The 16,372-nt window shown below is 40.7% G+C and overlaps 2 protein-coding genes across 2 annotated transcripts in view; one reads left to right on the top strand and one right to left on the bottom strand.

Moving 5' to 3' along the window:
• The window catches only part of wwc3 (WWC family member 3), a 94,428-nt gene extending 87,201 nt beyond the window's left edge, over window positions 1-7,227 (bottom strand). Inside the window, exons 1-2 of the mRNA XM_057840953.1 lie at window positions 6,840-7,227; window positions 6,497-6,769 (exon numbers count right to left, since the gene is read on the bottom strand). Coding sequence (XP_057696936.1) covers window positions 6,497-6,648 — 152 coding nt within the window. The 5' untranslated portion in view covers window positions 6,649-6,769; window positions 6,840-7,227. The remainder of the gene's footprint in view (window positions 1-6,496; window positions 6,770-6,839) is intronic.
• A 7,647-nt stretch (window positions 7,228-14,874) lies between these two features.
• On the top strand, window positions 14,875-15,864 carry LOC130919355 (claudin-22-like). Its single transcript, XM_057841968.1, has one exon. It carries the CDS (start codon window positions 14,932-14,934, stop codon window positions 15,577-15,579), a length of 648 nt encoding a protein of 215 aa, XP_057697951.1. The 5' UTR covers window positions 14,875-14,931; the 3' UTR covers window positions 15,580-15,864.
• The last annotated feature ends 508 nt before the right edge of the window (window positions 15,865-16,372 follow it).

Raw genomic sequence — 16,372 nt, forward strand, 5'->3', positions numbered from 1 at the left:
ATAAAAACGAGTGTAAACCGCAACTTCCGCACTTTAAAACGAGACCAACCAACGGCATGTGGGTGACGTAATTAAAACGTGAGGGCGCTTCAAAGACGACGTGCGGGTTAACTTCGATTTACATGACATTAATTTAGATCCGTAGCGCCACATTGCATGCTGGGAGGCTTCAGGCACGAGTAGTAGAAGTAGTAGTAGCAGTAGTAGTAGTTGTATGACAACAGTGTTGACAGCAGGTGACAGCAGAGGTTATCTGTCTCTCCCAAAGGAAGTGAGAGATTACATCGAGCACTGATGGCCAAGTGATGCTTATTGAAGCAATGACGCTTTGTAGCCAATTGGTTGAAAGCTTCATGGTGGCTCATTTGCTCTATGGCGCTATCAACTGCTCTTGAGCAAGAGGTCAACAGTGTTAGTCCGGGTCCGCGGATAGCGGTGGGGCAGGCGCGGGATCGGTGTTGTGTCCCCCCATCCATTTCCCCACCCGTTTTATGGGGGCGCAGATGGTCCGGAAAACTACCCTAGGTCCCGGGGGTATGGCAGTGGACCCTTTGCCGGAGAAGGGGTGGGCCGCACTCCCCCCACCCCCCGGTTGGCCCGGTGCCAGGGCTCCCACTTTTCTGCATGACTATCACACAACTGAGTGGGTTCACGCATGGGTGCAATTAGACACACTATTGTTGGTGCCAGGATCAGCGATCAGGTTGCATAGAATAGGATGTCAACATATCCACACTTACATGTGATTCACATAGTACTGGGTTCCACACCTCACTTTGATTCATGTATGCGCCACCCCACCAAATCATGTCCGCTTTGACTTGCCTCACCTTCTGTTTGTCCTTTGTTATCAGGCCCCAGGTGTCCACAGGTACATATAATTAGCTAACGATAGCACCACTATGTTATTAATAGGTAGCATAAGCGTGTAAAAAAGTATTTGTTGTTGTTGTCTGTTTTTCCCCTCTTCTGTCTACTTCCTTTCTTTCTGTCCCCCCATAGCCCCTTTCCGTTAGCTGCTTTCTCCTAATGAATTAAAAAAAAAAAAAAAAAAAAAAAAAAGAACAACCATAATGGGAGTATATCAAACTCCCATGTGATACATTAAAACTGTCCAGACGCGGAGCAGCTGAACAAGACAGGTTATTTAAAAAAAATAAAAAAATAAAAAAGGAACTATCAGGTTGCTACCAACATTTTCCATTAGAAAATTTTCTACGTTAGCTTGTTAACTGCCATGATGGCGCTAGGCATCCAATTCATTTTGACTGGATTGGACGTCTAGCGCCGTCAATGGCACTGAAACCGGAGCATTCACAGCCAGTCTTTTGGAGGCATTTACAGGTTATTTCCAGTTGATTTTGACTCACTTTTTATTCATTTGGAGACATTTTTGAGTCACTTCCTTTTCAGTAACCCAAAATCAACAAGAAGTGACCCGTAAATGCCCTAAAAAGCAAAACAAAATGACTGAAAATCAACAGGAAATGACGTGTAATGCCCCAAAATGAACATATTCCCTGGCATTGACTGCCACTGATGGCCATAGATATCCAATCCATTTGAACTGGAAGGGATCATTTGCTGCCATCCCTCCCACTTCAAACGAATTTGACATCTACTAGTGATAAACTCATTCCAGTATCTCAGCAGAAGGATGAAAAGAGATTGTTTTTCCTGTTTATTAGTTGTTTTGTAGAATATCCTTGAATGAATTCCTGACCAATGTATAATTGTTGTATCGCAATATCATAAGATCATCGTTATCGTGAGCCTTGTATTGCATATAGTTTCGTGAGGTTGACACCCTTAATGTATAGATATGAAATGTAAAGTCAATGCAGGCCGTTGATAGAGTCAAGCCGGACTAAATGCTAAAAGAATGTTTGGAATTTTCGCCATCCGTCTTTTTATCCTGTTGAGGGTCACGGGGCCGAGCTGAGGTCTCTCTCAGCTGACTTCGCGGATGAGGTGGGACGTACGCACTGGACTGATGACCCGTCAATCGATGGACTGACACTTACTTGCTATGAGTTTTGCTGTTAGAGTTGAGGAGGATTTTATTAGCGAAGGCAGGACGTTCCCGCTATTGTGCACGTACGTTGAAAAAAGGTGTTTTTCAAATTTGGTTGACATAGTGAAGATTTTTTTCTTTTTTTTTTTGCTAGTACGTTGATTGGTTGGTTAAGGCAACATTGCATATTCTCTCTTGCCAAGATAAGAAAACATACAGTGGGGCATATAAGTATTTAGTCAACCACCAATTGTGCAAGTTCTCCTACTTGAAAAGATTAGCGAGTCCTGTAATTGTCAACATGGGTAAACCTCAACCATGAGAGACAGAATGTGGGGAAAAAACAGAAAATCACATTGTTTGATTTTTAAAGAATTTATTTCCAAATTGGAGTGGAAAATAAGTATTTGGTCACCTACAAACAAGCAAGATTTCTGGCTGTCAAAGTGGTCTAAGGTCTTCTAACTTCTTCTAACGAGGCTCCACTCGTTACCTGTATTAATGGCACCTGTTTTAACTCATTATCAGTATAAAAGACACCTGTCCATAAACTCAGTCAGTCACACTCTAAACTTTACTATGGCCAAGACCAAAGAGCTGTCGAAGGATACCAGAGACAAAATTGTAGACCTGCACCAGGCTGGGAAGACTGATTCTGCAATAGGTAAAACACTTGGTGTAAAGAAATCAACTGTGGGAGCAATTATTACAACAGGGAAGACATACAAGACCACTGTTAATCTCCCTCGATCTGGGGCTCCATGCAAGATCTCACCCCGTGGCGTCAAAATGATAACAAGAACGGTGAGCAAAAATCCCAGAACCACATGGGGTGGGGACCTAGTGAATGACCTACAGAGAGCTGGGACCACAGTAACAAAAGCTACTATCAGTAACACAATGCACCGCCAGGGACTCAAATCCTACACTGCCAGACTTGTCCCCCTGCTGAAGAAAGTACACGTCCAGGCCCGTCTGCGGTTCGCTAGAGAGCATTTGGATGATCCAGAAGAGGACTGGGAGAATGTGTTACGGTCAGATGAAACAAAAATATAACTTTTTGGTAGAAACGCAGGTTCTCGTGAGAAAGAATACTGAATTGCATCCGAAGAACACTATACCCACTGTGAAGCATGGGCGTGGAAACATCATGCTTTGGCGCTGTTTTTCTGCAAAGGGACCAGGACGACTGATCTGTGTAAAGGAAAAAATGAATGGGGTCATGTATCGAGAGATTTTGAGTGAAAATCTCCTTCCATCAGCAAGGCCATTGAAGATGAGATGTGGCTGGGTCTTTCAGCATGACAATGATCCCAAACACACAGCCAGGGCAACAAAGGAGTGGCTTCGTAAGAAGCATTTTAAGGTCCTGGAGTGGCCTAGCCAGTCTCCAGATCTCAACCCCATAGAAAATCTGTGGAGGGAGTTGAAAGTCCGTGTTGCCCAACAACAGCCCCAAAACATCACTGCTCTAGAGGAGATCTGCATGGAGGAATGGGCCAAAATACCAGCAACAGTGTGTGAAAAGCTTGTGAAGAGTTACAGAAAACGTTTGGCCTCCGTTATTACCAACAAAGGGTACATAACAAAGTATTGAGAAGAACTTTTGGTATTGACCAAATACTTGTTTTCCACTATGATTTGCAAATAAAATCTTTAAAAATCAAACAATGTGATTTTCTGGTTTTTTTTCCACATTGTCTCTCATGGTTGAGGTTTACCCATGTTGACAATTACAGGCCTCTCTAATATTTTCAAGTGGGAGGACTTCCACAATTAGTGGTTGACTAAATACTTATTTGCCCCACTGTATGACAAGCTATGTTGCATCTTTGTCTCGTTGTCGTCTTGTCAGACGAAAACTGGCATTTGTTATGTTCTGGTCTCCCAAGCCACGTTTTTGGCTTGTTACAGTCATGAAAAAAAAACGTCGACTAAATAAAAATTTTTCGTTGTCGTCATTGTTGACGAAAACAACACTTCACAGAAGTGCTGCAATTTTGTGTTTTTGAAGAGTGTTAATGGTTTACAAAACTGCAACAAGATTTGGGTTTGGGTTTGGGTTTGGTTGTCGCTTTCCGAGAAAAACGAGTGGCTCCACATAAGACAGTCACAAGCGCAAGCAGTCTTTGTGTAGGTATGGTCATTTAAATTAAAGACACATTTTCTGACATGAAATGATCTTCAGTTGTGCCATTTCCTACATTATGGGTGAGCAACAACCCATAAAAAAGTTAACATTCCCATAACATGAACGCTTTCAGGATGTTTAACATCTGTGCGTGTTGTATTTTGTCTGCGATTTATTGAAATGTCAGCACGGGGAGGCATTCCGCTGCTGGAGATATCTATGAATCACTGCACAAACAGTTGGAAAAAAATGATGATGAAGCAAAAACTGTGGAGGAAATCAGGTTTCTCTAATCTGGATCGCGCATTACTTCTGCATTCCCTTTGTTTGAATCACCCGCAACAAGATCTGACGAATTCGGAGAAGAGTCAAACTAGCTTGAATGATCATGTTTCACTGCCGTTGACGGCGACGGACGTCCGATCCGTATCCAGTGGTACCTTTACATACAAGTTAATTCGTTCCAGGACCTTGTTTGTAAGTCGAAATGGTGGTATGTCGGGCAGGATTTTCCCATTACAATACATTATTATTCCATTCTTTTGTTCCACAGCCTGAAAACCTACACTAAATCCTTGATATATGCTGCAGGTACTATTGCAAATAGCAATTACACAGAGCAAAACAAATAAATTATGAATAAAAATCAGAATAATAATATAGTAATAATATTAATAATAATACATGTAATAATGTAACGAATCGGGTTCTAATGTGGCGGATGTGTTCTGCGTGGTGCACCTGAACGCACCGCGTGGCTGACTTGACAGAGTGAGAGAGGACTTTTTACTTTCGCTTTTCATGCTCAGCTGTGGTGGACAGTAGGCATGTTGTGTTGCACAAGTTCTGAAATAAATGATTAAAAACCTGTGCAGTGCTCACCCGTCACCCTCCAGTTTTTGCTCTGTCGGCGACACTGCTGTTGCTGTCGAAACTACACCTGAGCTTTTTTTTTTTAAGACCCCCTCAATAAAGTCACTATGGAAGTATTTAGGCTACCGAAAAGAAACGGCCGCGGCAGCAAGGAGGAAGGACAGCCAACATGAACGTTTCCCACCAGCTACAAGAGTTCACTCCACCGTGTTTCGTGTGTCTAGCCATGGTAAAACAAATACTATTACGTAAACTTGATAACGAGGCTAGTTAGCATGCCAAGACAGCTAACTAGTATCCTCTCTACTATTAGTTCTGAGTGTCTGTAAGTCAGCTTTGCTACACGATGGCTGGAGGAGGTGAAACTCCTGAACTTTTCCCCCATCGAAGAAAACAAAATCGCAAGTATGGGAATACTTCGGCTACAGAAAAGTTACAGATGACCGTGGCTTAGAAGAGGAGGGCCAACCGACATGTAAAACATGTTTGCAGAGGGTGGCTGCTGAAGAGGCAATTTGTCAATATAATTTCGCGTTTATGCAAAATCAAAGGTAAGTAAACACTGTCATGAACGTTTCCCACCAGTTACGAGTTAACTCCAGCATGTTTAGTGTGCCTAGCCGTAGTAAAGCGTGGCATTGTTTTCTCTCTGGCAACCGTCCGTGTTGAGAAAGAGTGAATATAATGCAAACATGTTACGAGTCACACACACACGCTTTTTATGAAAAATAATTATTATTGTTTTTTTTTTAAAAAATCTATTTTAACCTATCGTTATCATACCGTCAGAATCTCATACCACCACATGCCTAACACAAATAAAGCAAGATTGTAACCCAGAACCTCAAACTCCATGTTAAACTTCCCATTCCATCGCTCCAAATCTCGGTGAATTCCCATTCCCAAGTGGAGGCGCGCATCCTCCTCGCCACTTTTCCCAGCGGCACAACTTTAGCAACATTCCTGGCATATTTTCGCCTGGATTTCTGGGAGTTGGAGTTTTGACGGCCTCATTAAAACTCACATTTTGCTGGACTGGAAAAAGTGTAGTAGGAATAAAGGCTTGGGAAAATTGGATAGGAATATGTTATGTGAGAAACATTGGAATGCTGGAATGTTGGAATGTTTATGACTGGGAATCAAACACAAACGCACTTTTGTTTGGATAGAATGTAAAATAAAGAGGTTATTAAGAATTCTAAGTAAACACTACTGTTATGTGACAGAATTAAGAAAAATGCAAATCAGTGGAAGTAAAACACAAATATACAAAGAGGAGAGTTTGGGTGGGGGAAAAAAGTGTAAAAACGCAAAACAAACATTTTAAAACATGTAAAAAGTCACTCTGAGCAATGTGATGTTATCGCTTTCATTCCTTGAAAGTTGTTTTTTTTGGGGGGGGGGGGGATCATAAAAGTCAACAAGCATCATTCTGTCATTCCAAAAATACTTTCAAATAACTAGTTCGAATCTCTTACCTATCTCGGGGATCTATCCACGAGGTTTGCCGGGTGTTATGGTCGATAAAGAAGACTCTTCCGTCGTAGTCTCGGGCTTCCTCCCATCCGGCGGGCAGCGGGAGCTCGGAGCTCTCACGCCGCTTGCCGCCGCCTCCGCCCGGCCACGGCATCGCGGCGGGCCGCCGCTGCAGAGCGGAGGGCTCCAGCCCCGTTGTTTCTTTCCTTCCTTCGTCGTCGTTGTCTCCTTTCAAGGTTTCCTCAGACTTCTCTTTACCGCATTACGGCTCATGACTGGCAAAAAGTGAAAAAAACTAAGTTTTTGGTTGACAAAGAAGGCGGCGGTGATAGCGGCGGCTCTCACGGTGCTCTCGCCTCCATGTTGGCCTGCTCCCTCCGCCACCATGTTTCATTCCTCCGTGTCCTTATTCGGGCTCGGGGCGGATTTGCATAAACGGACGGACGTGCGGGGCGAGTTTGGCCCCTCCGTCCAATCTCCTCCTCTTGTCTCCCTTTACGTGTCCACTTTAAAGCTCCACTTACGAAAAAATTAAAAGCTCAATTTTTTTTCATGTCGGTACTTCCATTTGATTGTCGCTAATCACGTTTCATGTTTTGTTATTTCCATACTATAATGTCGGTTCACTACATTAAATGCAAATAGGTTTACTAAAGTTCTTATGAAGTGGAGTCTTGTTACATTTAAAGCGAATTTATGTCAAGGAGGGTAACAACTTGTCCCAAAACAAAAGTTTTCCCTCTTGTACAACTTTCAAGGATCTGAATCGTTTTTCTTATATTTTGGCGTCATCTGGCGTACAGTATGACTATTGCAGCCAACTATTTTTTTTTTTACCACCGCTTGATGACGTTTACATATGGGGGCAGTCAAACGTGGAGAGACAGCGACAAGGATGAGTGATATTTGGCATGTGGCAAAATGGCTTTTGGCATATCGCACTTTTTTGGCATGTGGCATTTTTGGGCGCATGTGTCATTTTTTGGTATGTGGCAAAATAGATTTTGGCATGTGGCATGTTTTTTGGTATGTGGCGAAATGGATTTTTGGCATGTGGCATTTTTATGGTATGTGGCAAAATGGATTTTGGCATGTGGCATGTTTTTTGGTATGTGGCAAAATTGATTTTGGCATGTGGCCTTTTTGGGGGGGAGTGGGGTGCATGTGGCATTTTTTGGTATGTGGCAACATGGATTTTGGCATGTGGCCTTTTTTTGGTTTTGGCATGTGGCATTTCCTTTGGTATGCGGCTAAATAGATTTTGGCATGTGCCATGTTTTTTGGTATGTGGCAAAATTGATTTTGGCATGTGGCATTTTTGGGGCGCATGTGTCATTTTTTGGTATGTGGCAAAATCGATTTTGGCATGTGGCATGTTTTTTGGTATGTGGCGAAATGGATTTTGGCATGTGGCATTTTTATGGTATGTGGCAAAATGGATTTTGGCATGTGGCATGTTTTTTGGTATGTGGCAAAATTGATTTTGGCATGTGGCATTTTTTTGGGGGGGGTGGGGGGCATGTGGCATTTTTTGGTATGTGGCAAAATGGATTTTGGCATGTGGCCTTTTTTTGGTTTTGGCATGTGGCATTTCCTTTGGTATAGAGCTAAATAGATTTTGGCATGTACCATGTTTTTTGGTATGTGGCTAAATTGATTTTGGCATGTGGCATTTTTGGGGGGAGTGGGGGGCATGTGGCATTTTTTTTTTTTTTTTTGGTATGTGGCAAAATTGATTTTGGCATGTGGCATTTTTTTGGTTTTGGCATGTGGCATTTCCTTTGGTATACGGCTAAATAGATTTTGGCATGTGCCATGTTTTTTGGTATGTGGCAAAATGGACTTTGGCATGTGGCATTTTTTGGTATGTGGCAAAATAGATTTCGGCACCTGGCATTTTTTTGGGTATCTGGCAAAATGGATTTTAGCATGTGGCAAAATGGATTTTGGCATGTGGCAGTTTTTTGGGATGTGGTGTTTTTTGGTATGTGGCAAAATGTATTTTGGCATGTGGCATTTTTACGGCATGTGGTATTTTTTGGTATGTGGCAAAATGGATTTTGGCATGTGGCATTTTTTGGGGGGTATGTGGCAAAATTGATTTTGGCATGTAGTGTTTGCTTTGCTATGCGGCTAAATAGATTTTGGCATGTGCCATTTTTTTGGGTGTATGGCAAAATGGATTTTGGCATGTGGCATTTTCTTTGATATGAGGCAAAATTGATTTTGACATGTGGCATTTTGATATGTGGCAAAATAGATTTTGGTGTGTGGCATGCTTTTTGGGATGTTGCAAAATTGATTTTGGCATGGGGCATTTTTGGGGGGCATGTGGCATTTTTTTCGTATGTGGCAAAATGGATTTTGGCATGTGGCAAAATGGATTTTGGTATGTGGCATTTTTTTGGCATGTGGTATTTTTTGGTATGAGGCAAAGTTGATTTTGGCATGTGGCATTTTTGGGGGGGAGTGGGGGGGCATGTGGCATTTTCTTTGGTATGAGGCAAAATTGATTTTGGCATGTGGCATTTTGATATGTGGCAAAATTGATTTTGGCATGTGGCATTTTGGTATGTGGCAAAATGGATTTTGGCATGTGGCATTTTTTTTGCATGTGGCATTTTTTTGGGTGTGTGGCAAAATAGATTTTGGCATGTGGCATTTTCTTTGGTACGCTGCAAAATAGATTTTGGCATGTGGCATTTTTGGGGGCATGTGGCAAAACGGATTTTGGTATGTGGCTTTTTTTGACATGTGGCAAAATTGATTTTGGCATGTGGCATTTTGGGGGGCATTTGGCGTGTTTTTTGGTATGTGGCAAAATAGATTTTGGCATGTGGCATTTTATGGTATGTGGCAAAATAGATTTTGGCATGTGGCATTTTGGTATGTGGCAAAATGGATTTTGGCATGTGGCATTTTTTTTGCATGTGGCATTTTTTTGGGTGTGTGGCAAAATAGATTTTGGCATGTGGCATTTTCTTTGGTACGCTGCAAAATAGATTTTGGCATGTGGCATTTTTGGGGGCATGTGGCAAAACGGATTTTGGTATGTGGCTTTTTTTGACATGTGGCAAAATTGATTTTGGCATGTGGCATTTTGGGGGGCATTTGGCGTGTTTTTTGGTATGTGGCAAAATAGATTTTGGCATGTGGCATTTTATGGTATGTGGCAAAATAGATTTTGGCATGTGGCATTTTATGGTATGTGGCAAAATGGATTTTGGCATGTCGCATTTTTTTGGTAAGTGGCAGAATGTATTTTGGCATGTGACATTTTCTTTGGTGTGTGCCAAAATAGATTTTGGCATGTGGCATGTTTTTTGGTATGTGGCAAAATGTATTTTGGCATGTGACATTTTCTTTGGTATGTGGCAAAATAGATTTTGGCATGTGGCATTTTTTGGGGTATATGGCAAAATGAATTCTGGCATGTGGCATTTTATTTGGTATGTGGCAAAATTGATTTTGGCATGCAGCATTTTTTTCTGGTATGTGGCAAAATGGATTTTGGTATTTTTTTCTGGTATGTGGCAAAATGGATTTTTGGTATGTGTTTTTTGTTGTTGTTTCTTTTTGTTGTTTTTGTTTTTGTTTTTGTCTATGGCATTTTCGCAGGCCATGCACGTCCATGCCATTGACAGCTATGCACGTCCAAATTTTCCATTTTAAATGGCAGAAAAACGTGTGGCTGTGATTTTTGACATTCACTTACCATTACAGCACATTGACATTCAACTAGCACCCAAGTCAGACTATGCCATTGACAGGTATGCAAGTCGAAATTTCCATTAATTTTAAATGGCAGAAAACGTGTGGCTGTGATTTTTGACCATACACTTAGCATTACAGCGCATTGACATTCAATTGGAAACACTGAAATCAATAAGACTAATTAACGACAAAAAAGTAATAAACTGATGAAAATATATGTTTTTTTTCCCCCACTGAAGCTTCTGGTTAAAAATTCTATATTATTTTTATATGTCAAACTGTATATATGTGTTTTTGTTTTTTAATTAGTCTTCTATTTTTCAAGGATAATGTGTTGATTGCATCTGTATGTCAATTTTTTCGTCAACTGACTGTTTTGTGAAGCAGATGTTTTATATGCATGTAAATTCAAATTTCGGGGAAAAAAAATCCCAGAACGATTTTTTTTTCCGGAGTCGGATGTCTACTAGTGATAAACTAATTTAAACTCATACCAAAAGAATGAAAAAAGCCACACGATTTGGCGTACATAATGATTAAATACAGTTACAAAGATTTTGTACTTTCTTACTTCCCACTACTAGTCTCATGTGTGCGTCTGTGTCGTCAATACAGTCAGCTGAGCGTTTTGTTTTCCACCTGAGGGGGAGTTTATCTCTGCATTTTCATCTCCTGCATGGTTTATGAGTGCGTGTGTCACATCCAAACTATAAGCTCCGACCGCCTCCCACAGTCAATTTCCCACAAGCCACGTTGCGCTCATTTGAAGACAACACAATAGGCTGCAGTGTTGTTCTCAAGCGTGTCAACAAGAAGTGACAACGGTGGAAACGTTGGGACTTTTGCAGAAAAGTGCGATCCCACTCCCAAAAATGAAAGCTGCAAGCAATTGAACGATCACTGCCAACCCTCACAGTCAAAATTGATTGAACGTCTAATGCCATCAACAGCAGCCAATGAGTTCATCCTTAAAAAAAAAAAAAAAAAAACATTTTAAAAACCCGATCATTTTCACCAGATTCCGATCACCTGAAAATTACGTGATCGGGCCCAATTTCCGGATCGAGGATAGCCCTAAAAATGACTTTTTACATTATTTCTGTGGCAGTGTTGTGAATTAAATTTTAAGTCAGGAAGGGTGTGTGCCAAAATATTACACAAATAAACCAGAAGTCGATAGTTCCGAAAAATTATGAAAAATTGTCGTAATCTGAAAAAATACGCGATATATTGAGTCATATCTTAAATTAAACATCATGACAATGGTTTTCCAGGTTAATTCATTCCATGTCTGTGTTAGTCGCTCAAACCATGCAAATCAATCGAAATCATTTTTATTACACCAATAAGCCATAAATTGGTAGTTTTGAAAAATTACGAAAAATGTTCGTAATCCGAAAAATTGGCGCGATATATTGCGTCATATTGTAAATTAAACGTCATGACGATGACTTTCCAGTTTCATTCTTTCCGTGTCTATGTTAGTCGCTCAAATCATGCAAAACAATCAAAATCAATTTTAATGCACAAATAAACCAAAAGTTGGTTGTTCCGAAAAAGTTACGGAAAATAGTCGTAATCCGAAAAATTACATGATATATTGAGTCATATCTTAAATTAAACATCATGACAACGGCTTTCCAGTTTCATTCATTCCGTGTCTATGACAGTTGCTCAAATCATGCAAATCAATCAAAATCATCTTTACTACTTAAGAACAGAACAATAGCACATTTTCCTATCACCTAAAAATGACATGAACGGGCCCGGTTTCTGATCATGTAATCGGATTGGGGATATCCCTAAAAATGACTTTTTACATTATATCTGCACGATATATTGAGTCATACAGTATCTCAAATTAAACATCATGATGATGGCTTTCCAGTTTCATTCATTCCGTGTCTATGTTAGTCACTTGAATCGCCTAAAACAATCATAATCATTTTTACTACAAAAATAAGACAAATGTCGATTGTTCCGAAAGAATTACGAAAAATTGTCGCCATCCGAAAAAGTACGCGATATATTGAGTCATATTGTAAACATCATGACAATGGGTTTCCAGGTTAATTCATTCCGTGTCTATGTTAGTCGCTCAAATCATGCAAATCAATCAAAATCATTTTTACTACACGAATAAGCCAAAAGTCGGTAGTTGCGAGAAATTGTCATTATCCGAACAATTGCGCGATATATTGAGTCATATCTTAAATCAAACATCATTACAATGGCTTTCCAGGTTAATTCATTCCGTGTCTGTGTTAGTCGCTCAAATCATGCATAACAATCAAAATCAATTTTACTGCACAAATAAACCAAAAGTCGGTTGTTCCGAAAAAGTTACGAAAAATAGTCGTAATCCGAAAAATTACGTGATATATTGAGTCATATCTTAAATTAAACATCATGACAACGGCTTTCCAGATTAGTTCATTCCGTGTCTATGTTAGTCGCTCAAACCATGCAAATCAATCGAAATCATGTTTACTACACCAATAAGCCAAAAGCCGGTAGTTCCAAAAAATTACGAAACATTTTCGTGATCCGAAAAATTACGCGATATACTGAGTAATATCTTAAACATCATGATGACGGCTTTCGAGTTTCATTCATTCCGTGTCTATGTTAGTCGCTTAAATCATGCAAAACAATCAAAATCATTTTTACTACACGAATAAACCAAAAGTCGGTAGTGCGAAAAATAGACGTAATCCGAAAAATTACGTGATATACTGAGTCATATCTCAAATTAAACATCATGACGATGGACGATGGCTTTCCAGTTTCATTCATTCCGTGTCTATGTTAGTCGCTTAAATCATGCAAAACAATCAAAATCATATTTACTACTTAAAAACAGAACAATAGCACATTTTCCCAATCACCTACAAATTACATGATTGGGCCCGGTTTCTGATCACATGACAAGATAGGGGATATCCCTAATAATGACTTTTTACATCATTTCCACGGCTTGTGAATTCAATTTTCAGTCAGGCAGGGCCGACCGACTCTGTGCCAAAATATTGCCGGAATAAGCCAAAAGCTGATAGTTCTGAAAAAATTACGAAAAATTGTCGCAATCCAAAAAATTACGCGATATATTGAGTCATATCTCAAATTAAACATCATGACGATGGCTTTCCAGTTTCATTCATTCCGTGTCTATGACAGTTGCTCAAATCATGCAAATCAATCAAAATCATCTTTACTACTTAAGAACAGAACAATAGCACATTTTCCTATCACCTAAAAATGACATGAACGGGCCCGGTTTCTGATCACGTAATCGGATTGGGGATATCCCTAAAAATGACTTTTTACATTATTTCTGCACGATATATTGAGTCATACAGTATCTCAAATTAAACATCATCATGATGGCTTTCCAGTTTCATTCATTCCGTGTCTATGTTAGTCACTTAAATCGCCTAAAACAATCATAATCATTTTTACTACAAAAATAAGACAAAAGTCGATAGTTCCGAAAGAATTACGAAAAATTGTCGCCATCCGAAAAAGTACGCGATATATTGAGTCATATCTTAAACATCATGACAATGGCTTTCCAGGTTAATTCATTCCGTGTCTATGTTAGTCGTTCAAATCATGCAAATCAATCAAAATCATTTTTACTACACGAATAAGCCAAAAGTCGGTAGTTGCGAGAAATTGTCATTATCCGAAAAATTGCGCGATATATTGAGTCATATCTTAAATCAAACATCATTACAATGGCTTTCCAGGTTAATTCATTCCGTGTCTATGTTAGTCTCTCAAACCATACAAATTAATCGAAATCATTTTTATAACACGAATAAGCCAAAAGTTGGTAGTTCCGAAAAGTTACGATAAATTGTCCTAATCCTAAAAATCACGCGATATATTGAGTCATATCTCAAATTAAACATCATGACGATGGCTTTACAGTTTCATTCATTCCGTGTCTATGTTAGTCGCTCAAATCATGCAAAACAATCAAAATCAATTTACCTCACAAATAAGCCAAAAGCCGGTGGTTCCGAAAATGAAAAATTTTCGTATTCCGAAAAATGGTGCAATATATTGAGTCATATCTCAAATTAAACATCATGATGATGGCTTTACAGTTTCATTCATTCTGTGTCTATGTTAGTCGCTCAAATTATGTAAATAAATCAAAATCATTTTTACTAAACGAATAAGACAAAAGTCGGTAGTTCCGAAAAAATTCCGAAAAATTGTCGTAATCTGAAAAATTATTAAAATTATTCATTCCGTGTCTATGTTAGTCGCTCAAATCATGCAAAACAATCAAAATAATTTTACCTCACAAATAAGCCAAAAGCCGGTGGTTCCGAAAACGAAAAATTTTCGTATTCCGAAAAATGGTGCAATATATTGAGTCATATCTCAAATTAAACATCTTGAAGATGGCTTTCCAGTTTCATTCATTCCGTGTCAGTGCTAGTCACTCAAATCATGCAAATCAATCAAAATTTTTATTATTTCATTTTTACTACTTAAGAACAGAACAGTAGCACATTTTCCATCTCAGGAGACAAGTGACCAGCTCTGCCCCTGCCGCCCATTGGAGCAGAAAGCAGAAGGGCAGCAGAGGGGAGGGCCGGCCCCCGGCTGACCTTCCTCCCTGCCTCTCTCCCTCCAGTATAGGATGAGCTCTTCCCCGAGCGGCAGCACTCGGCGCCAGGACCCTCCAGGTCCTTAGAAATCGAAGCCAATGGCCGAGCGCGCCCGCGCCCTGGAGCTGCTGGCCATGTTGCTGTACGCCGGGGCCTGGCTGTGCATTCTGGGGGCGACAGTGTCCCCTCGCTGGCTCAGTATGTCCACCTCACTGTTACCCATGGAGAGCTACGAACTGGGCTTATGGGAGACCTGCGTGGTTCAGGACACAGGAGGCATGGAGTGCCGTGCCTACGACAGCCTCTTGGGCCTCTCGCTGGACCTCCAGTTGGGTCGCGTGCTCACCTGCGCCTCCCTGGCAGTTGGCGCTTTAGGCTTCCTGGTGGCCATTCCTGGGTTGTCGCTGGTCAACGGGTGCGAGGACGACGGTGCAAAAATGACTTTGAGCACCGCGGGAGGGGTGCTAGGGATGCTCTCCGGGGTTCTGTGTTTGATCCCCGTCTCATACGTGGCGCACTCGGCCGTGGTGCGCTTTTTCGACGACACCTTGCCCGACGTGGTGCCTCGATGGGAGTTCGGCGACGCTCTGTTCTGCGGGTGGGCGGGGGGTTTCGTCCTGGCGGTGGCCGGACTGCTCCTGGTGGTCACCGCCCGCTCGGCCGTCCAAGCAGCGCCCCCTCCGGCAGCCCCGCAAAGGAGGTACCAGGTGATGAACACGGTGCTGGCGCGGGCCGAGTATGTATGAACTACTGGAAATCAGACTCAAATAATCATCGATAATCATTTTGTCAGTTTGGAATGTACATAGATGTGTAAATAGATGAATAGAAGCTGCTGTTAAATATTAAATCATTAGCTGCCATCGATGGCGATGGACGTCCAATCAACTTTGACTGGTCAGTTAAAGCGTCTATCGCTGTCAATGGCACTGAATGAGTTTATGTGTTATGAAACTAGTCCATGCATTTTTCAAGGCTGCGTTCAAGCTAAAATGTTCAGACTGTAAAAAGAGCACTAAAATTGTACTATAATTTGGATTATGTGATGAATTATCATAAAGAATTATATACAGCCAATGTGTCAGTCGTTTTATTTTATTTTCGGGCCTGAACCAGGGTGGCATTCTAGAAGGGACGATGACACCAGAAAAAGACAAAAAATTCTAATTCTTTATTTAAAAAATAAAAGTCAACATCTGAACTGAAGGCGTTGAGCATACGTGGAGATTAAGAGGTTGTAGGAGTCGAGGGGGCATAGCCCCCCTTCTAGTGGTCGAAATATGACATTGCATGTAATTGGCTTTCCTATACGGTGTATATGAATTAGTGCTGCTACGACTAATCGATTAATTCGAGTAATCGACTAGCAAAAAAGATTCGAATTAAATTTGGCTGCTTCGAGCATTCGTTTAATTAAAGCGGCGTTGTAATGGTTTGTTTTGAAAATATTTGCATTTAGTTTTATTGATTTGGGTGGATGCTGAATCCATCTGCTCCCTGTTAAGACCAACATAAGCTAAGTTTTTGTTTGAGCTTTTT

The sequence above is a fragment of the Corythoichthys intestinalis genome, chromosome 7, assembly GCF_030265065.1.
Source record: "Corythoichthys intestinalis isolate RoL2023-P3 chromosome 7, ASM3026506v1, whole genome shotgun sequence".
Taxonomy (NCBI): Eukaryota; Metazoa; Chordata; class Actinopteri; order Syngnathiformes; family Syngnathidae; genus Corythoichthys; species Corythoichthys intestinalis.

Coding starts and splice junctions, on each gene's coding strand:
- LOC130919355 (XM_057841968.1), top strand. CDS start 14,932: ATGGCCGAGCGCGCCCGCGCCCTGGAGCTGCTGGCCATGTTGCTGTAC.